Source organism: Fusarium graminearum, chromosome 1 (genome assembly GCF_000240135.3).
Source record: "Fusarium graminearum PH-1 chromosome 1, whole genome shotgun sequence".
NCBI lineage: Eukaryota > Fungi > Ascomycota > Sordariomycetes > Hypocreales > Nectriaceae > Fusarium > Fusarium graminearum.
In genome coordinates this window covers 552730-572542 of record NC_026474.1, presented here as the reverse complement: position 1 = coordinate 572542, position 19813 = coordinate 552730, and the positions used below count along the sequence as shown (strand labels likewise).

The following is a 19813-nucleotide window of genomic DNA, read 5'->3' as shown; positions in this document are numbered from 1 at the left end:
GCTTGTGAGACAATGTTTGGAGATGACGTAAAGGAAGGTCTGGTATAAAAAACGACAGGGTCTTCGAGTGCAAGACAGTCAGTCAACCAGGCATAATTTACTTAGTCACCAACCGATTGAATACTTTGCGAGATAGACAGATTCATAGGAATTATATTATCAAGTAAAAAAAGATGCTCCCAAGTTCAGGAATTGAACCCCCGAAGGGCAAGTAAGTAACTTTACAGCCCCTACCCGTTGCCAACGGAAATGTTACCACTACACCAACTCGGGCTTTTGTTACAGAAGACATCGAAAAGCCTCGATTTAAACACACTCTGTCCGAGAGATGGACTCGCAAGAAAAAAAGAAATTCCCCAAGTCCAGGACTTGAACCTGGGTCCTTCACCCCCCGAAGAGCAAGTAGGTTCAACACCTACCCGTTCTCAATGGATGTGTTACCACTACACCAACTCGGGCTCTTGAGGTGCTGTAGTTTTAACTTATGTATCTCCTATTGTGGGTAGAGGTAAACTCCAAAAAAGAGATTCCCAAGTTCAGGATTTGAACCTGAGTCTTCCCGCCCCAAAGGGACAAGTAGGTTCAACGCTGGAGACTTCTCCCACCTGTGGCCACCGGAAATGCTAACCACTGCACCAACTCGGGTAGACTTTTGTTGTGTGAAAAGTCTGAATTGTTTGATCAAGTATCCTTGGCGTAAGTTTACTTCCAGGATACGTAAATGGCAGGGTTGTAATGCGATATGTGTATAGCAAAAATGAGAGGCAAAAAAAGGAAGAAACACAGCGACAGAGAGAAAGATGCAAGGTGGAAAAGAGAAATGGGAGGAGGGGAAAAGATGAGGGGCAGAGGCACTAAGCAAGGGCTTGGTAATAATTGAAGTGGGGTGGTAATTAATGGATCTCATGATACAACTCCATACTCCATCCCTACTCTGTATAGCAGACGATATGTATTATATCGATTAGTAGTGATTGTATATAATAATTGTCTAATTCGATTGGCAATTGACTTGTACTTCCTTTCATGAGCTGCCCGTTCATTCTTGAGAACCCTGCTCAAGTTCATTCGTTGGTGAAGTAACACTTGGGGGATCGAACCTCAGTGAACCAGCTCATCTGAACCAAGATCTCGGAAGCCAATCCCTCGTAGATTCCTCTTCCTCCCATCCATAGCATTTCTAAAGCTTGAACCTCTGAGCAAGAAGAATCCCCTCCGCAATCGTCGCAACCCTCGCATCAATAACATGCCCCTGCGCCTCCAACCTCTCACACTCCTTCCACAAATCCTTCAACTCAACCGTAAACGTCTCAATAAACTCCCCCGGCTCCAAATTCGGCTTCGGATTCTTGTTTTCCTCGAGAGTCATATCAATACTGACATGCACCATTTTTAAATTAGTGTTACAGAAGCCAGGATCGTTGAACATGATGGGTGACGTCTCAGTAACAACCCCGACGTAGCCTGTTTCTTCGCGGAGCTCGCGCACGGCGCACTCTTCAGCTGTTTCGCCTTCATCGATTAGTCCGGCGGGGACTTCGATGACGACTTTGTTTACGGGGGGGCGGAATTGTTTCTGGAGGACGATTTTAGGGCTGTGGGAGTGGGCGAGAATGGCGACGATGCCGACGCCGTCTATGAGGGCGTCTTTGGGACGGGTGAGACGCTCGGCGGATTCCCATGTTCGTTGGACGCCTGTTTGATCGGTGTATGTAATTCTTGAGATGTTAGTAAGGTATAAGAGCAGATGGAGGGTGGTGGTACTTTTTGAGACCGACCCAGCGAGCATCTTCGTTGGACTAAATTTGTTAGCATTGGCTCTTGATTGATGCAGAATGGCTGCTTACTAGAGGCTCGCTTGCAGTATTTTCGGCAATGTAGACAGACATTTTGGTAGCTTTTCCTTTGTGATGTTTTGTTGAGCTTCTTTTGGAGATTGATGGTCTTTTAGTAGTCATGATAAGTCGATTGCCGTAGTCGGTGGAGAGCAAGGTCACGAGCTACCCTGGGGCGACAGGTTCATATTCACAAACTTACATCGCCTCAATCATGGAATGAACAAGTGTTACAAAAGATTCCGAATCGTGCAATAATGGCGGCGGATATTTGGTATCATGCTCTGTTTGTCTAGTCTCATTACTACTTTCAGAGTGTGTCTGTCATTCATGGTCATTCGGATCAACAGTAAGAACAAGGCGAGGCAACATGCAATCATAGCAACAAACACATCTGCACAAAACACATACTACGTCAACGCAAGGTACAAAAAGCAAATACAAGGTATATTCGTTCAGATGACTCTATCATGAATCTCATTCCACTTCGTTTGCATATACAAATGCCCACAAGTACGCCCTGTGTACCCGTACGTCAAAACATTAACCAACAAACATAAACTCCAATGACCCAAATCAAACAGTTTCAATGTATCGCTTCATTTCCCTGCAAATGGTTAGCTGTGAATCAACAGTCAAGAACTTGTGTACGTACCAATCAGTAACTGCCTCGTCAAACAGACGGACTTCATGTTCTCTTGTTCCACCAAAGTGCTCCACGAAATCATCCCCAAACACCTCACGCGCGATACTGTCCTTTGCCATGAATCGCGCTGTAGCCTCCTTCAGACTCTTGGCCAATCTCTCACCCTGGTCAGCGTCACCACCGACGTCCTGGCCCATGGCGAGCGGGGGAGTAGGAATCTCGAGCTTCTTCTCTACGCCGCGCCAGCCGCAGCCTAGGATCGCGGAGAGGACGAGATGCGGGTTTGTGTCTGCGCCGGGAACGCGGACTTCGAAGCGTGTCGCTGAGGGCTTGGGACAGATGAGACGGATGGAGGCGGCGCGGTGCTCGAGACCCCATGAGACAGTTACGGGGGCCCAGAAGTTCTCTACCAGACGCTTGTAGGAGTTGATTGTGGGCGCGAGAATGGGCATGATGTCTGGCAGACCGACCAGAATACCAGCGAGGAAGTGCCGGCCCATGTCGGAAAGATTGGCAATGTCTCTCCACTTGGGGTTCTCATCCTTTGTCTCGCGCGCAAAGAGGTTCTTGCCCTCCTTGTCCACGATGGAAACATGCATGTGTCCACTGTTTCCAGGAAGACCCTGCTTGGGCTTGGCCATGAAGCAAGGTGTGATGCCGTACTTTGTGCTGACGCTCTTGACGACGTACTTGAACAGCGCAGCGCGGTCGGCCATTTGAGCAATCTCGCCAAACTCGAGAGCGGCTTCGAAGACGCCTGGTCCGGACTCGGTGTGCCAGCCCTCAATATTACAAGAAAACTTGGCGCATGTGTTGAAGACGTCGTAGTAGTAATCTTGGTTGTGCACCGGCCGGGTGAGAGAGTAGCCAAACATGCCCTCTGTTAGAGCGGGGAGCTGGTGAGGAGGGTTGTCTTGGAGGTAGGCGGCGGGAGAGGATGATGAAGGGTCGGGGGACTTGAATTGGTAGAATTCATATTCGGCTGGGCTTTGTTAGATAAGAAGTGAGGCAAAGATTCGAGGGAAACATACCACCAGCCATAGCACCGTAGCCGTGCTCCTTGAGTTTGGCAAGTTGTGTCTTGACCAATCCACGGGGACAAGCGCAAATGGGCTTTTGCGAATCAGGATCAAGAAAGTCGACCAAAAACAGCGGCACATTGTCCTCCCAGGGAATGCGCCTAAAGGTAGAAAGGTCTGGTATCGCTAGAAGATCATGGTAACCGTTCTCGGCATTTGAGATCTTGAGCTCGCGGACATATGTGCGGTCGTGCATGTCCCAGCCAAAGATGACGGAGCAGAAACCGAAGCCGGCTTCTGCGATGGACAGGAACTTTTTCTTGGAGACGAGCTTTCCGCGAAGGATGCCGTCGACGTCGACGCCTGCGAGTTTGACCATGTTGTCATTCTCGAGGACTTGGGCGAGATTGTCGACGGTGACGGTTTGTGAGGAAGCCATTTTGGGAGTATGTGAGAGAGCTACTGAGGCTCGAGAGGAGAGTATGAGTGGTTATAGAAGGGAGAGAGTATGACGAGGTGATGTCGCCAGATGATGATATGTAACGAGACAAGAGGAGAAAGATGTTCAAGAACCCGTTAAGAATGCGCGGTAAAATACAAGACTCGTGATATGTCTGAGGGAGTAATTGAAGCTTCGCGGGGGTCTTGAGATGCGATGCGCGCAGTGGATGCGGGGAGGTAGATCAAGATCAAAAGTACTAAGAGGATAAGAAAAAAGATGGAGAATAATCTTGGTCGCGTATTCAAGTACTGGATGAGAAAGAGGGGAAATGTATACGGAATATGACAAGACCCCAATAATCAGGTTTATCGCAAAGAGTGTCTCTGTCTGTCTCTCTCAGCGCGGCTACGATAAGAGGTTCAGACGATAAGCTATGAGCTTCAGTGACGTAGGTGACCTAAAGTGGGAACATTTCCAGGGAAGCTCTCTCGGTGCGCGTACCGCTGGGACTAGCACTAATTGAGCTGTACAGCCGAGGCATCCACTACAGTTACCGTACATACACGCCTGTAGATAGGTCGCTCTAGACTTGTATCTGTTCCATATGATAGCTTCACTTTGGATTGCCGCGCTTTCAATCTCAACGGTCAGAAGTCAATTCAACTTCCCCGCATTCTGCTGAATGTTGCTATCTTTTGAAGCTCTGACCGGCATGGGGTTTATCTTGATTGCCATGCGCGAGCCGCCATGACCTTTATCGTCTTTATTCTGTCCCATTAATACTGAGTCCAGAGTATGCAACCGCGCAGACATGTAGCCGCGAAATGTCATCTCATCTCATCTCGACTCGGTTGGCCTGTCTCATTGATGACCTCGTGACTATTGCCGACATCGCTTTTGACAGGGATGCTGCATGCAAGCTCCAGATCTGACGTCCGAAAAAAGGACCCTGGATCTTGATAGCTTTGGGACAAGTGAGATATGTATAGTATCTTCCGGTAGTTGCGGAGCGATCTTGCCCTATAGAGACATGCCTATACTGTTAAAACAACGACAGTAAACACTGCAAGCTGTCAAATAACGACGGTCATCATGAACAAATACCGAGGCTCCGAGATTATAAGCTAATAGTCCCCCCTCTCCCATGATACCTATGGAGTCTGATCCATACAGTTTCTAGACCCATCAAACTACTGTATTCTCTTTAATAATTAGTAGCTACCAAGGTTAGCCGCCTACCAAATCATTGGAGCCGCCTACCGCCGTTGTCGGAAAAAGAATGCTAGAGCTTCCATGAGACCCATCCCATCCATTCATGACACACGATCCCCATTCTACCGCCTTCTTCTGTCTCACGAGTCAGATCCAGTCGTCTAGTCTAATCTTATCAGTGAGCTTCTCGAACGAAAGATAAGAAAGCTTAACATCCCCCTCCTTCACCGCGTGTCTTCCTCTCTGTATCACCATCTGTCTCAAACAACACCATCTTTCCAACAAACAAACACACAATTACCCTTTGATACCCCAAACTTGTTCTTTTCTTTCTTCACACACATACACAACACACACACAATGTCTGCTCCTCGTGGTCGTCTCGCTGGCAAAAACGCCGTCATCACCGGCGCTGGTGGGTATGTTCATCATCACTATCCTTTTGTCAGCTACACAATGCTAACACCCCCAACAGTGGCATTGGTCTTGAGACCTCCATCCTCTTCGCAAAGGAGGGCGCTTCAATCCTCATGTCCGACATCTCCCAGCCTGCTCTCGAAAAGGCCGCCGCAAAGGTCAAGCAGCTCGTCCCCGATGCACCCCGCGTTGAGATCCTGGTACGTCCTCATTCTCTCCTTCGCCACATTACTCCCCACGATCGTTATACTGACTCTGTTACAGAAAGTCGACGTCTCCAAGGAATCAGAGGTCCAGGCCATGATCGAGTCACTCGACTCTTGGGGCGGCATCGACGTCCTCTTCAACAACGCCGGTATCATGCACGCCCAGGATGACGACGCCGTCAACACCCCCGAGAACATCTGGGATCTCACCCAAAACATCAACGTCAAGGGTGTGTGGTTCGGCTGCAAGCACGCCGTTCTTTCTCTGCGCCGCAACAAAAAGTCAAAGGCTTCCATCATCAACACCGCTTCCGTCGTCGCTCTTGTCGGAGCTGCCACACCCCAGCTTGCCTACACTGCCTCCAAGGGTGCTGTCCTCGCTCTCACCCGTGAGCTCGCCATGGTTCACGCCAGAGAGGGCTTCCGCTTCAACAACCTCTGCCCTGCGCCGCTCAACACACCTCTTCTGCAGGACTGGCTTGGTGATGACCAGGCTAAGCGACACCGACGTGAGGTCCACTTCCCCATGGGACGATTCGGCGAGGCTATTGAGCAGGCTCACGCCGTTGTCTTCCTGGCTAGTGATGAGTCTAGCTTTGTCAACGGTCATGACTTTGCCGTCGACGGTGGTATGACCAAGGGTTACGTTACTGCCGAGGGAGCTGCGCCTCCTCCTCCCCAGAACAACGCCAGCAAGGATTCATTGTAAAGGAATAAATATCGAGAGAAATGGATTTAGCGGGGGACATGGCATCTGTAGTAACGATTAGTATGAACCAATAATGAAAGAAATTGTCACATCATAATCACAAGTGCGAGGGTAGACACCCGGCTGATGGTAAAACAAATGTTATTTGCAAGGTATTGGTGAATATACAACAAAGATACCCAAACTCCGGTGCATGCTTTTTTATCCACCTAGTGGAACTGTCCCTCGGTATTACCCTCGCCCATACTCTTGCTGCTCGAACTTCCACTCTGGATAGCACCCAGGATGCCATCAATGTAACTGGCACCACTCCACTTTTGATGCGTCAAAACATCACACTTCAAGTCCTTCTCGCGACGCTGCACAATATCAACATACGCCTTCATACCATCTTTCTTGAACTCGCGCGACAGCTCTGTTGTGATGGTAGCGTTGGAGTGCAGACCCGCGAGCGAAATGAGCTGCAGAACAAAACCCTCGCGCGCAATATCCCAGATGAATGACTTGAGGGTCTCGTCCGTGAAACCGTGGGCCATCCAGTTGAATGATGGAGAAAGGTTGTATACGAGACCCTTGCCGGGGTAAACCTCGCGGACGGCGCGGCCTAGCTTGGATGCTACTTGGACGTTGGGATCGCCTGTCTCGACCCAGAGGAGATCTGCGTAGGGGCCGAATGCGAGGGCGCGCTTGGTAGCTGCTTGCATGCCGGCGCGGTAGTGGTAGAAGCCTTCTCGGGTGCGGGGGACGTCCCAGTTAAAGTAGACAGGCTCCTTGGTGTATTTGTTTGCGAGACCACGACGGCGTGAAATGCCCATGTCGTGGTCTTTGTCTGTCTCGGCAAGGTATTCGTCAATCTTGGATTGCTCAACGCCCTCCTTCTTCATGTGTGCGACAGCAGCTTCGTCAAAAGTGATGAGCTTGGTGTTCTTGACCCATTGGGCCTCGAAAGCGTCAATTTCAGCGCCTGCAGCACCCTTGGCTTCCATAGCCTGGATGGTCTCGGCCAAAGGCTCAATTGAGGGGTCTGCAACACCGAGAATAAACTCGTGATCGCGTACATCAATGGCAGATGACAGAAGCTTGCCAGATTCAGAGTCTGTTCGAGCAATGACGAGGTTCTCGCAGCCCATGACATCCCACTGGAAGCGCGTGGCGACAAGGCGGTTGATGTGCTCTCCGATAGGAACGAGGACCTTGCCTGCGAGATGACCGCACTTCTTTCCACCGTGAAGCTGGTCCTCAAAGTGAACAGCAGCAGCACCGTTCTCAGCAAATAGCTTAGCGAGCTTAAGAACAGCTGACAGACCACCGTGGCCGGTATCACCATCAGCGATGATGGGTCGGAGGTAGTCGGTATATGGTGTCTTTGTGCGCTCCTCGGCGGTCATCTTGCGACGAAGATCCCATTGCTTTCGGTCGTGCATGTTCTGCGCCTTGGCCAGGCGCTGGACCTGGTTGGGAACGGTGTTGTATGGGTAGTCGCCAAAGTCGGGGGAGACCTCGTTGGTAGAGGTGAGGAGGGAGGAGCATGCCCAGCCCGAGATGTAGAGGACCTCTTGGTGAGGAGCTTGCTGGGTCATTTGAACGGGGTCAATTGCGCCCACTGAAAGGTGTTAGCCAGGGATCGGGTATATCGGAAGAGGTTTTGTTAGACGTACTCGTATGGATGGGTTCACCCTTGGCTTCACGCTCACGGATTAGATTGAAGAGCTTCTGAGCCATGACAGAGCTAGGATATTGAACCTTTTGCGTTCCGCGCTTGGTAGCAACATCCTCAGCGCTGTACGGACGCTTGATGCCGGCAAACCTGGGCGAAGCCCACCAAGCCTCAATCTCATGGACGGTAGCTTCGTAAAGTCGATCTTCGGCCTCGCCAGGCTTTTGCGACTCTGGTAGCAGCTGGAAAGCGTCGGCGGGCTGTGTCGCGTGGGTGCTGAGGGACGACATCTTTGCGACGGATGTGGAGGATATGGCTCGGATGGCGAGAAGGGGTGCGCAGCTGCGGGACTTGGAAGCAGCTGAGATTAAGCGCTGGGGAGCTCTCGTGGATAGTCTGCGCATCATTTTGAGGGATGTTTGTGTGAGGATGAAGGGGGAGGAGAAGGTGGTGAAGTTGAGAGAGAACTATCTAGGTGGAGTGGGTTGGTGGTGGTGGATGAATAATAATGTCCAACACCGGATATTGATCTGCAGGCCGCGATAGCTCCAACTCAGCCAAGACTGGATGTGACACTTGAAAAACTGATGATAAGATAGTTATTATCAATTCAATAGGGGAAGATGTTTGCACATAAGATTTAAACACTTCTGTTGATCAGATATATATCTTGTATCTGTAGCTAACAGCTTGAACACCACAGAGACCATCTCTTAACTCGATGACCGACTTGAGCTTCGGTAACCGAGTAGACATGATTTTCTCCATTTCAAATACAGTATAGTGTTTGGCAATAGCTGACAAAAATAGGTTACAAGTTGGGGGTTGTGGTCGACATATTCATGTCAGCAAAGCCTTGGTTATAGAGAAGCATAACCGAAGCAATTGGCCAATGATGGAGGTTGTACGGCAAAGACTGGTGTTTCTGATTGGTTCAGATTGCCTGTTTAAGCCGTGGTAATGAGGTCGGTTCATGGCGGGTTTCCTCGGTTGTCACCGACATAGGGATACAGAGGTAGAGAAGAGGTGAGCGTCTTTGGGTAACTGGTGGTTATAGTTAATGTTGTGAACAATCGAGATATCTCTTGAATAACAACTAGATTTATATTTACTTAGTGACCATAGTATTCTCTGTTCTGCAATACTGTCCCCTTGATGTCTGTAAGGTCTTCTCCGCACTGAATACTGCGTCATTCTAGTGATATCTCAACCCCGCATGACAAAATAAAGCAGCAAGACTAGAGGCCAGAGAGCTGTCACCCCCGCTCCCCCGGTTGTTAGTTGTTAGTTGTTACCCCAGATTGCTCGGGCCCCCCCACCTGCCGCTTCTACTCGTTTACCACAGGGAAGCCGCGGCCCAGCTGTCCATTATCTTACTCTGCTTCCCTTTATCTGTTTGTCTTTTGTGATTCTCTTTCTTGTTCTGTATATCTCATCTCACACACATCATAATGGCTCTCAATTTGACGACTTCTCGCCGGGCTTTGAGCTCGCTCAAGGTACGTGACTTACATGTGATACTCAAACACAAGCTCATACCATACAGCCCCTCACCCGTGCCGCTTTTGTGGGAGCTCGCGGTTATGCTACTGCTGAGCCTGACCTCAAGGCCACTCTCCGCGAGGCCATTCCCGCCAAGCGAGAGCTCCTCAAGAAGGTCAAGGCTCATTCTAACAAGGTCCTTGGAGAAGTCAAGGTCGAGAACACTCTCGGTGGTATGCGAGGTCTCAAGGCCATGGTCTGGGAGGGTTCCGTCTTAGATGCCAACGAGGGTATCCGATTCCACGGCCGAACTATCAAGGACTGCCAAAAGGAGCTTCCCAAGGGAAAGACTGGCACAGAGATGCTTCCCGAGGCCATGTTCTGGCTGCTTCTCACAGGCCAGGTTCCCTCAGTCAACCAGGTCCGCGGCTTCTCGCGTGAGCTCGCTGAAAAGGCCCAGATTCCCGAGTTTGTCTCCAAGATGCTCAATGACTTCCCCAAGGACCTTCACCCCATGACTCAATTCGCCATGGCCGTTTCTGCTCTCAACTACGAGTCAAAGTTCGCCAAGGCCTATGAGCAGGGCATCAACAAGGCTGACTACTGGGAGCCTACTTTTGACGACTGCATTTCCCTCCTGGCCAAGCTTCCCACCATTGCTGCCAAGATTTACCAAAACGCTTACCGCGGCGGTGGTGCTCTGCCTGCTGAGGTCGATCTTGAGCAGGATTGGTCCTACAACTTTGCTGCCATGCTCGGCAAGGGTGGCAAGGAGAATGAGAACTTCCAGGATCTCCTCCGTCTTTACCTTGCTCTTCACGGTGACCACGAGGGTGGCAACGTCTCTGCCCACGCCACTCATCTGGTTGGAAGTGCTCTGTCCGATCCCTTCCTGTCTTACAGTGCTGGTCTCCAGGGTCTTGCTGGTCCTCTCCACGGGTAAGTATCTGTCGCTCGACTCAAGAATTACACTAACACACCTCTAGTCTTGCCGCTCAGGAGGTCCTCCGATGGATTATCCAGATGAAGGAGGCCATTCCTTCCAACTACACCGAGCAGGACGTCAACGACTACCTCTGGTCTACCCTCAACTCGGGTCGTGTTGTTCCCGGCTATGGTCACGCCGTTCTCCGAAAGCCCGATCCCCGATTCGAAGCTCTCATGGATTACGCCGCTGCCCGTCCTGAGATCGCCAACGACCCTGTCTTCCAGCTTGTCGAGAAGAACAGCCGAATTGCTCCCGAGGTTCTCAAGAAGCATGGCAAGACCAAGAACCCTTACCCCAACGTCGACAGCAGCTCTGGAGTTTTGTTCCACCACTACGGCTTCCACGAGACTCTGTACTACACTGCCACGTTCGGTGTGTCGCGTGGTCTCGGACCTCTTGCCCAGTTGATCTGGGACCGTGCTCTGGGTCTTCCCATTGAGCGACCCAAGAGCATCAACCTCGAGGGCATTCTCAAGCAGGTTGAGGGTCAATAAAAAGCCAAAGATACCCAGTTCAAAAGTTGTGATGAGCGATCAGCAAGGTTTATTTGGATGTGTATATAGTTAGAGATAGCCTGCAACGATTGACGATTTGCTTTGAGTAGGATTTGTTCATTGATCGTGATCTGGTGATTTATTCGATACCTCCAACGCTTCTGTCTAAATTCTATGCTTTGCTTTCTTTAATTCTTCTTATCAATCAGATGACCATCTCTACAACACCTTCTCCAAATGATCAAAGTACAAATCATCCCTCAAAGCCTTACCATTGTAAAGCTCAGCATAAGGAAAAGGGCTCTTCTCACCAGTACGAGCATACCCTCTCCTCATATACCAAGCAATCAACTCATCTCTCGTCCAAATAACAGTCATAGTCATAATCTTGGTTCCCCACTCCTTCTTAGCATACTCCTCAGCCCGCTGCAACACCTGTCGTCCAATTCCACCGGCCTGCAATTTCGGCGACACAGCAAAGAGTCCAAAGTACGCTCTCTCATCGTCCTTTCTCACAATCTCGCAGCACGCCACGAGTCCTGAGCTGGCGTCTTCAGAACCCGACTCTGGCGTTGAGGTTCCTGTTGATGAGGGCGTTGATTTAAATGCGACCAGAACGAGACCATTGGGGTCGGTGATTTTGGCTTCTAGAGCGGAAGGGGAGATGCGCTCGTCGGCGAGAAGGTCGGCTTCTGTTGTCCAGCCTGCGCGGGATTCGGGGCCGCGGTAGGCGGAGACGATGAGGGAGAGTAGAGGGGGGATGTCGAGGGTTGTTGCGGGACGGAAGGTGAGGGACATTTTGTAGATTTGAGGTGGGTTGTGTCGTGTTGTGTTGTAAGTGAGTTTGGTGTTTTATGAGGTGTGAGTGAGTTAATAGTCTCAATGGAGTTGTTGGACCTTGAGAGAGTTGATCCCAATTGAGTTGTTTGATGTAGTTGATCGTCTTTAATGTGAATTGACTCAAGTAAATAAGAACCAGATGAAAGTGAAACTAGCTCTGCTTTATAGAGAAAGAAGAAAGAAAAAATGTTGCCAGATTTGATCAGCTTCTTCTTATTGAGGTATTCATGCAATTAAGCTCCGATCTAGGAGAATCCTTTATTTTCCAGATTTTGCCATCGAAAAAGATGTTATCGTATAGATTTAACAGAATGGGTTAGTCTGGATGGTCCACGAATTTCCTATTTTGTTGATTTTAAACGATGATGCTGGAAGATTGATTAGCTTGTCTCTTGATTTATTATAAGTGATGTCAACTCAGAATTGACTGTGAGCTCTCAATAACGTCTCAAGTTACGAATAATCTAGAATGCAGTCATCTCAAGGGCGCGCATGACAGCGTTTCTTCTTCTCAATTGATCAAACGCCAGGCTATAAACAAAAACCCTGTTTAGATATCTTCAAACAGTATGTGTTAGGACCTGTGCAAAGAACGATCCGCAAATGTATTGGTATATGTGCCTGCTGCCATGCATGTCATGCCATCCACTCTAAAAGGACTCTTTCACTCTCTTTCACTCCGAAAACAATGCCAATTAAAGAGAGGGTGGTATATAAAAGAGAAAAAATGTATAAGATATGTTTATCAACAAAAAAAAAAAAAAAAAGAGATAGAACCACACAACAAAGTAAAAGAAAAAAAAAGATTCTTTGCTATTTCACCCCTTCAATTTCTCTCTAAGGTGCCGCCTGGGCTGGCACCTTGGAGTACTTGGCTGCGCTGTACTCAAAGCCCTGGTTCGCCGTGTCCTCGCCCTGGCGGTAAGACATGAGATCCTGGTCCGAGTTCTCGGCGGCGGCCTTCTTAGCTTCGGATGCGCCTGCGGCGCGCTGGCGCCAGAAGTAGAATCCTAGAGCTCCGAGGCCGATGGCTGCGGCGCCGATGCCGCCGGCGTAGATGCCCGTCTTTGTGCCTGTGGGGAGAGCTTCCCATTTCTCGCCTGTGGTCTTTTCGGGTTCCTTGTGCAGGGCCTCGAAGGCGGTTGAGTTGCCCCTGGGGGGATTTGTTAGTGACTTTTAGATGAGAATGAAAGGGCGGTTGGCTTACTTGACGATCTCGATGCTTTCCCAGCTACCTGTCTTGTCGCCGTAGACGTACTCCTTTCCGGTGCTGTAGTCCTCGACGGTAACATCCTTGACGTGCATGGTGTAAGGACCCTTCTCATAATCAGTGTCTGCAGTTTTGTTAGTACACCTTCATTTACACTGTCGAATTGGTAAACTCACCACCACCAGCCCATGCGCGTGTTCCCTCGGGCATTCTAGGATCACCAGCGGCCCAGATACCGATAGATAGTCTCATGGGTGTCTGAGGGTAGCTATCGATATCGTCCTTGGCCACAACCTTTCGCACTTCCTGTCCGTTGATGTACCAGATGAGCTCCTCCTTTGTCCACGTCGTCGTGTAGTTGACGTAGTCCTCCTGCATACCGCCTTCCACAAAGTGCCATCCAGCCTTTGTGAAGTCCTCAACACCCTTGCCGTAGTAGTTCGTTGAAGCGTGGGTGTCGTTTGCACCGAGAATCTCCCAGTCGACCTCGTCGAGGTCGTCGCTCAGCCACATCATGGAGCTGATGATGCCAGTTCCGGGCGCGGCCTTCATGTGCAGCTCTGTGCGGCCGAAGAAGAAGTAAAAGTTTGTGCGCAGCGTGGGCGAGTCGCCCTGCTTGGCGACTGTGAATGTCGCGCCGAGCTCCTTGTCGTAGGTCACGCGGCCGACGTGGCCGTCCCAGAAGTCGCTCGAGGGCGTGTCATTGAAGGCCCAGGTGTAGGTCGTTCCCCAGGCTGGGTTGGGGTCACAGTCGGTTTGGTTGAGAGGGTTGCAGTCGGAGGTTGTTTGAGCGACCGCGAAGCCAAACAAGGCAGCGGCGGGGAGGATATAGCGTGAAAGCATGTTTGCTGTTGTTGTGTGATATCTTTCCTTCTTTTCTCTTTGATCTTCTCCTCTTTTATTCTATATGAAATGAATAAATGAACAGGAAAACAAGAATGCGACGATTGAGTTAATTGATAGAGTCGCGATCAAGGAGTGACTGGGCGATATGAAACGAATGAAACACCCAAGGATCGAGAGTACGGACAAAAAAGGAAAAAAGAGAGCAAGTAGGAAAGAAAAAAGAAGGGACAAAAACTTTATTCCTTTCTACTTGTAATGATTTGAGAATGAACAGAGAGAAAAGGGAAAAAAGAAGGAATAAAATGAAACGGCAAAACGATATTAGTTAGGAAAAGGAGAGGTGCCGAGAGGCCCCCATTATCCACTACCAAGAGCCTAGTAGGCCAAGGCCAAGCAAGCATGCCCAGGAATTAAGGATTCAGGGGAGAGAGGATGAGAGGTCATCGCCAAGTCCCTGAGCGTGTATGATATGGGCCAGTAGAAATGCGCTGAAGGCATCACGTTGTTGATTCATTCTTTTTTTGTTTCTATCTCATACATGTCCTTGTTCTCTATTCGTATAGAGAACAATTACTACCAGGGAAAAAGGAAACTTGAAGAGTCCAGCGGGTCAGGCAAAACCCACTTGTTGTTGATAACCAGGGGTAAAAAAAATAATGGACAACTTCTCTTGAGACGCGCCAAGGAAGCTTAGGCTGGGCGCGGGAGGGGCTGTTTTTGGTGATGGAGGTGAAGGAGGGTATTTCGCTTAGAGTTGATCCGATGGAAATTAGAACCGGGTGTGGACATGGATGGGAATGAGATAAGTCTAAGTATGAGCTTGAGCTTCTCTCTGTTCTTAACCTTCCTGCTGATGTACTGGAAATTATGTTGCTAATTCTGTCAATGGAACCCTGGAGATAAGTCGGTCGCGGCACTAGTGGCGAGTAGATCGACAGGGGGAAAAGGAAGCTATTGGGCGCTTGTGAATGCAAGATCCAGGCCGAATGAATCTTGAATTACAGAGTACAAAGAGTAGTGCATTATTAATGAATGGGATTGGAGAGTGTAAACCCGTAAAATCTGATGGACGCAGGCATAATGTCTCCTCTAGGTTTCATATACATTAATGCTTTATCCTTTTCTGGACATGTCAACGATTAAGTTTTACTAGTCGAAACACTTTATGAGGAGAGATAAGCAGGCATTCATTAAAAAACCCTGTGCTATAATGACATGAACTAGATAAAACTGCGGGATAATAATAGGTAGATTGTAGACAAAGCATAGCCACGTTTAGCTTAGGCTTGGCCTCGGAGCTGGGCCCTCTTCTTCTTGGTTCCCTGAACAATGTCGTCCTCGTTGTAGATCCCCATGATGCTGGCGTGGTTGCTAATGGCCTGCGCCCACTTGTAAAAGTTTGGGGTTTCTTTTTCGAGGCGCGACGAGAGATTGGTGGGAAGAAGACCGTGCTTGGAGAGGGACAGTGCTCGAATGACGAACGGGGCAGTGAGGACCTTTATTAAGTCAGTTAATTGATGATTGAGCTTGGGATAGAGACTAGGAGCACACACCTCGGCAAAGGTGAGCTTATCGCTACCACCAAAGAACGGAGCAGCGTTCTTGAGAAGAGGTTCAACCTCCTTGACGATACCAGCTACAGCATCATCCACAGCACTACTAATTTCTTCGTCCGTCGTGCCGCGGTAGATGGCCCTGCTGAGATGGCCCTGGACCTTGCTCGAGTAGGTATCAGCAAAGAAGCTGATCCTGGCTCTGATCAAGGCCCCGTTCGGGTCAGACGAGGCAGGGAGCAGCGTCTTGCTTTGGGCAGGGTAAGCGTCGACGAGGAACTGGGCGACAATGGCAGATTCAGTGATGGTCTCGCCGTTGTGGATAATGGTCGGGACAAGACCGCGAGGGTTGATCTGGAGATATTCTGGCGAGCGGGGCTTGTCGAGGTCGATGATCTCTTCTTTGAAGGGGATGTTTAGTTCTGTGAGGGTGATGTGTGCCCTGTGCGCGACTTGGGGATGTATCATTAGCTATACCGTAAAGTGAGTGGACGGGACGGGGTAGGGATTTGCCAAGTCACCGCTGATACAACATTGGCTGTGCGGTTTATATATAGAAAAGGTAATAAGATACATACATGGGCACTTGTGGGAAGTGTAGAGGGTGATGTCTGCTTGTGGTTGAGAGCCCATGGTGGTAGTTATGCGACGATGAATGAATCTAGAGCGGATGAGAGACATTATTCAAAGGACTCATTGCTAAGCTAAATACTACCTAGCATTCAGCAGCAGAGAGGAGCATTATTAATTCACTGACAAACATTATTAATTCCCCTAAACCTTATATCGCATTACCAATTCATCAAAGCACGTCTTTGGCCACTTCATCCGTTGTGTTTCACTCGGCTTTGTGTTTCTTCCCGAGACGCGAGAATGGTTGCGTCATTGTGTGACTTTGTGTTACCATCCATAGATATCTAGATACGATAGAATATGAAGTGAGTGAGGTGAGTGAGGCTCTTGATGATGGTAAGAAAACTACTCATTTCGGAAATAATACTGATATCTAAAAATACTGCTTTGGGAAATTGTCGCTGTTAAGCTTCTGACGTGAGACGGGATATGGAAATGGAGAGCCGCGCTAATGCTCGAGTGTTTTAGTGCTCTAGGGTGGGATGACGGTAAAACACTTGGATGACTGCTGGCGGGATCAAGATGGTGATTTGTTTTATGAACTATTGTTTAATGGTTAAAGATTATTCTAGTCGAGAGGTCTAATATAGTTTGTTGTTCTGTATTAGTGATTAAAGATTGGATTAATCTTCTCTTTACTGGAGAAATTGCAACGTGATATTTCAACAGCATCCAGTCAATGTGTGTATCTACTACACAAAACTGTCATTTCAGTTGTACTAGCTACCAAATGTGTACTAACTTACTGTCTCTGCGTATCAATTATGATATGACAGTGCTATCTCAATCTTTAGGAATTGATAGTGTCCTGACTTGTATATATTTTTAGAGGTAGTCGTTCTTGCCGCGTTGTAATCATTATAAACTTATATTAGCATAGCTCTTGCCTAGTAAATAGCAGGAGCCCTCAAACAACTCCTGCCTAGTAATAGCCACAACACTTCCGCATCAAAACCATGGGCAAATACTGTTGGAACCTCTCCTGATCAATATCAATTCGACTTCCAAGCTACTCCCCGTACTGCCACCTAAGCCCATGAGTGGATGCGCGCATTTACGCCGGCCCTTGAGGCCGACGGTCGCTGTGCACTGCCAGTGACTGGCAGCTGATGGAATAAACTGCCAAACACTGTCACCACCAGTTACTCGAGAGCAATCTAAAAAATCAAGGCAGCCCCAGGCAACGGAGAATATCACCTTGCAAAAATATTATTGGCGTTGCAGCGCGAGTTCTCTCTCTTCCAACACCCTCACTCCTCAACATCACCACCTTTTTGACTGCTATTTTGTGTAGTCTAGATCCCATTCTTGACACCTATTCTTGGCAGCATTACGCCAGATACAAAAGAATCAAGTGTTATTATTTTGTACTCATCTGCTATCTCTTTCGCCCATCATGGCGTCGCAAGGGCGCGGCGGAGGTCCAAGTAACTCCCGGACCAAGCCTTGCCAACATTTCAAGAAGGGCAACTGTTATTACGGAGAAAATTGCACCTTTCTACATGAAAAATCTTCTGATATCGACAGCTATGTGGCAATTCAAACTCCTGTTGCCAAAACCGACCCACGCAAGCGATACATGGCGTGGAAAGGCATGGTTCGTAAACCGCCTCCCAGTTTCCAAACCACATCAGGTGTGAAGGAACATCACAAGTTCTGGAAGAGAGCCCTCGAACTCTTGGACGAAGACAATCCCGCACAGCACCAAGATATTGCTCGCGATCTTGCCAACGACGATTATCACGGTCTGCAGTTCATTGTAGACGCTGCCGAGAATGGTTCCTCTGACGCCAAGGAGAACTTGCCTACGTCCTACGTCTTTATACAGGTCATCTCTCATGCAAACCTGATGAGCTCGCTATCTACAGAGGCCTGCGTTGGAACCATCTTTACAGTATTCGCGGGCATGAATGGAGAACGAGGCATCGGCCTCTTTAGTTCCATGTGCGAACAAGCTCTTGAAAGCACTGAATTGTTTTCCGAGCTACTTGGGACAACCACCCAGGCCGCACTTCGTGTAATCATCACGGCGCTGTCGCAACTCCTGAACAAAGTACCCCGAACACAGTTCTGTGACGAACTACCTGATCTCATTGAACAGATGGACAAAGTCATTTCTATGATCGCCGAGGACGCCCCCCCGAAAGAACTTGAAGAAGTTTCGGCTCACTTTAAGTTGTTGAAAAGACTGGTCACTGCTGCTAACGATCGTCTTGCTGCAAGCGAGGACACCTCCGACAAACCAAAGAACCTCAAGGCCATCGCATCAACCTTCCCAAGAGATCTAGAAATTCCTGGAGGCAGACACGACAATGACTTTGCCGATATCTCCAAGATTGCCATCTTGCCCACATACGAAGAAGTCACCAGCGAGCAGGTGGAGTACTTACCGTCCACCAATTTCACGGAACCCCATGTGCTGGCAGACCCTCTGCAGCGATACATCGACTCCATGTTCCGACTGGTCAGACATGATATCCTCGGCCCCGTCAAAGATATCCTACGCGACCTTCTCCAGTCAGATGATTTGCTGAACGGCCGCCTCTCAAATCCCGACCCGCAGGCACAAGTTTACTTGGAATCAAGTATCGAGGCCTTTGTCAGTAGCAAGAAGCATGGCACTGAAGCTGTACTATCTTTTGAACCACCTGCCCAAATTCTTGGAAAGACGGCAGAACAGCAAAAGGCATGGTGGAAGACATCCTCTCGCCTGGGTCAAGGCACTTTAGTGTGTTTTGTTTCCCCAACACCTGGTCGCACGAGCTTGCTTTTCTTCCAGGTCACTTGCAAAAGCACAAGCAGTAGTGACCTCAAGGAGACTGACGAGCGAACAAGCAGCATTGCCCCATTGCAAGGCTTACCCAGCATCACCGTCAAGCTTGCGAACCACAATCGAGAAGACTTGCTCTTGCTGGCTAAACTCTACACGACCAAGGCTGTGGGTGTACTTGTCGATTTCAACGGTGTGATTCTGGATACATTCGTGCCTATCCTCAGAAACCTCCAAACCATCAAGTGCGAGAACCAGATCGCGTTTCAACAATGGATTCTCCCTAGCACAGATGAAGAGCGAAGCGTCACGACACCAGCATATGCTCGCAGGCTGGATTTCACTTTTTCGCTGAGATCTATCACGAAAGACAAAGGAACCGATCTTGTTCTTGACCCAGAGTTTCCAGAGAACCTAGATATCCAGGAGTTGGAGCGCGCGACAGGTTTAGACCAAGGACAATGCCGTGGATTGGTTGATGCACTCACTCGTGAGTACGCGCTCATACAGGGCCCTCCTGGAACAGGAAAGTCATACCTCGGCGTCCAACTGCTCAGAGTTCTCTTGGCTGCGAAACAGAAAGCACACTTGGGCCCCATTGTTATTATGTAAGTTCTCAACCGCATCACTGTTCAATTAAGGTACTGACTGAGAATTTAGCTGCTACACAAACCATGCCCTCGATCAGTTTCTCAAGCATCTCCTCGACGTTGGTATCTCTCGAATCATTCGAATTGGTGGCCGCAGCGTCACGCCGGAGCTCGCTGGATTAAACCTTCGAGTAGTCAGTCAAGAGACGCCCAAGACATTTACTGAGCGCATGACTCTCGCTACCTCATTTCGCCAGATCGATT

At 49.1% G+C, this 19813-nt stretch overlaps 9 protein-coding genes and 2 non-coding genes across 11 annotated transcripts in view; 3 read left to right on the top strand and 8 right to left on the bottom strand.

The window, feature by feature from the left end:
* Positions 1 to 354: 354 nt before the first annotated feature.
* On the bottom strand, positions 355 to 458 carry FGSG_20501. The gene has a single exon. It is a non-coding gene; the product is annotated as a tRNA-Ser (tRNA).
* Positions 459 to 528: 70 nt separating this feature from the next.
* On the bottom strand, positions 529 to 645 carry FGSG_20500. The gene has a single exon. It is a non-coding gene; the product is annotated as a tRNA-Gly (tRNA).
* Positions 646 to 1062: 417 nt separating this feature from the next.
* On the bottom strand, positions 1063 to 1889 carry FGSG_11698 (ADP-ribose pyrophosphatase; the record flags this gene model as incomplete). Its single annotated transcript, XM_011317490.1, has 3 exons — positions 1063 to 1718; positions 1765 to 1799; positions 1848 to 1889. The coding sequence occupies 3 exons, from the start codon at positions 1887 to 1889 to the stop codon at positions 1181 to 1183; spliced, it is 615 nt and encodes a 204-aa protein (XP_011315792.1). The 3' UTR covers positions 1063 to 1180.
* A 372-nt stretch (positions 1890 to 2261) lies between these two features.
* On the bottom strand, positions 2262 to 3939 carry FGSG_11697 (uncharacterized protein; the record flags this gene model as incomplete). The annotated part of the gene is made up of 3 exons (XM_011317489.1): positions 2262 to 2442; positions 2491 to 3463; positions 3513 to 3939. The coding sequence occupies 3 exons, from the start codon at positions 3937 to 3939 to the stop codon at positions 2412 to 2414; spliced, it is 1431 nt and encodes a 476-aa protein (XP_011315791.1). The 3' UTR covers positions 2262 to 2411.
* Positions 3940 to 5399: 1460 nt separating this feature from the next.
* Positions 5400 to 6580, top strand: FGSG_00177 (uncharacterized protein). Its single transcript, XM_011317488.1, has 3 exons — positions 5400 to 5573; positions 5630 to 5771; positions 5836 to 6580. Exons 1-3 carry the CDS (start codon positions 5515 to 5517, stop codon positions 6484 to 6486), a joined length of 852 nt encoding a protein of 283 aa, XP_011315790.1. The 5' UTR covers positions 5400 to 5514; the 3' UTR covers positions 6487 to 6580.
* Positions 6581 to 6630: 50 nt separating this feature from the next.
* On the bottom strand, positions 6631 to 8556 carry FGSG_00176 (isocitrate lyase). Its single transcript, XM_011317487.1, has 2 exons — positions 8145 to 8556; positions 6631 to 8089 (listed from the first exon to the last, which is right to left on the bottom strand). Exons 1-2 carry the CDS (start codon positions 8548 to 8550, stop codon positions 6696 to 6698), a joined length of 1800 nt encoding a protein of 599 aa, XP_011315789.1. The 5' UTR covers positions 8551 to 8556; the 3' UTR covers positions 6631 to 6695.
* A 1309-nt stretch (positions 8557 to 9865) lies between these two features.
* On the top strand, positions 9866 to 11214 carry FGSG_00175 (2-methylcitrate synthase). The gene is made up of 2 exons (XM_011317486.1): positions 9866 to 10564; positions 10612 to 11214. Exons 1-2 carry the CDS (start codon positions 9879 to 9881, stop codon positions 11105 to 11107), a joined length of 1182 nt encoding a protein of 393 aa, XP_011315788.1. The 5' UTR covers positions 9866 to 9878; the 3' UTR covers positions 11108 to 11214.
* Positions 11215 to 11326: 112 nt separating this feature from the next.
* FGSG_00174 (uncharacterized protein) lies at positions 11327 to 11905 on the bottom strand (the record flags this gene model as incomplete). Its single annotated transcript, XM_011317485.1, has 1 exon — positions 11327 to 11905. The coding sequence occupies one exon, from the start codon at positions 11903 to 11905 to the stop codon at positions 11327 to 11329; it is 579 nt and encodes a 192-aa protein (XP_011315787.1).
* An 879-nt stretch (positions 11906 to 12784) lies between these two features.
* Positions 12785 to 14000, bottom strand: FGSG_00173 (uncharacterized protein; the record flags this gene model as incomplete). The annotated part of the gene is made up of 3 exons (XM_011317484.1): positions 12785 to 13100; positions 13155 to 13281; positions 13334 to 14000. 3 exons carry the CDS (start codon positions 13998 to 14000, stop codon positions 12785 to 12787), a joined length of 1110 nt encoding a protein of 369 aa, XP_011315786.1.
* Positions 14001 to 15195: 1195 nt separating this feature from the next.
* On the bottom strand, positions 15196 to 16189 carry FGSG_00172 (uncharacterized protein; the record flags this gene model as incomplete). Its single annotated transcript, XM_011317483.1, has 3 exons — positions 15196 to 15499; positions 15557 to 16008; positions 16135 to 16189. 3 exons carry the CDS (start codon positions 16187 to 16189, stop codon positions 15284 to 15286), a joined length of 723 nt encoding a protein of 240 aa, XP_011315785.1. The 3' UTR covers positions 15196 to 15283.
* A 1396-nt stretch (positions 16190 to 17585) lies between these two features.
* Positions 17586 to 19813, top strand: part of FGSG_11696 (uncharacterized protein) — a gene marked incomplete at both ends in the record, with an annotated part of 6199 nt that continues 3971 nt past the window's right edge. Inside the window, 2 exons of the mRNA XM_011317482.1 lie at positions 17586 to 19567; positions 19620 to 19743. Of these exons, the coding sequence (XP_011315784.1) occupies positions 17586 to 19567; positions 19620 to 19743 (2106 nt within the window). The remainder of the gene's footprint in view (positions 19568 to 19619; positions 19744 to 19813) is intronic.

Bases quoted from the DNA above. Each gene is read 5' to 3' on its own strand.
- FGSG_00177 (XM_011317488.1), top strand. From the start codon at position 5,515: ATGTCTGCTCCTCGTGGTCGTCTCGCTGGCAAAAACGCCGTCATCACC. The intron at 5,574-5,629 runs GTATGTTCATCA...CACCCCCAACAG, and splicing joins GTCATCACCGGCGCTGGTGG to TGGCATTGGTCTTGAGACCT. The intron at 5,772-5,835 runs GTACGTCCTCAT...ACTCTGTTACAG, and splicing joins CACCCCGCGTTGAGATCCTG to AAAGTCGACGTCTCCAAGGA.
- FGSG_00176 (XM_011317487.1), bottom strand. From the start codon at position 8,550: ATGATGCGCAGACTATCCACGAGAGCTCCCCAGCGCTTAATCTCAGCT. The intron at 8,090-8,144 runs GTACGTCTAACA...AACACCTTTCAG, and splicing joins GGGTGAACCCATCCATACGA to TGGGCGCAATTGACCCCGTT.
- FGSG_00175 (XM_011317486.1), top strand. From the start codon at position 9,879: ATGGTCTGGGAGGGTTCCGTCTTAGATGCCAACGAGGGTATCCGATTC. The intron at 10,565-10,611 runs GTAAGTATCTGT...ACACACCTCTAG, and splicing joins CTTGCTGGTCCTCTCCACGG to TCTTGCCGCTCAGGAGGTCC.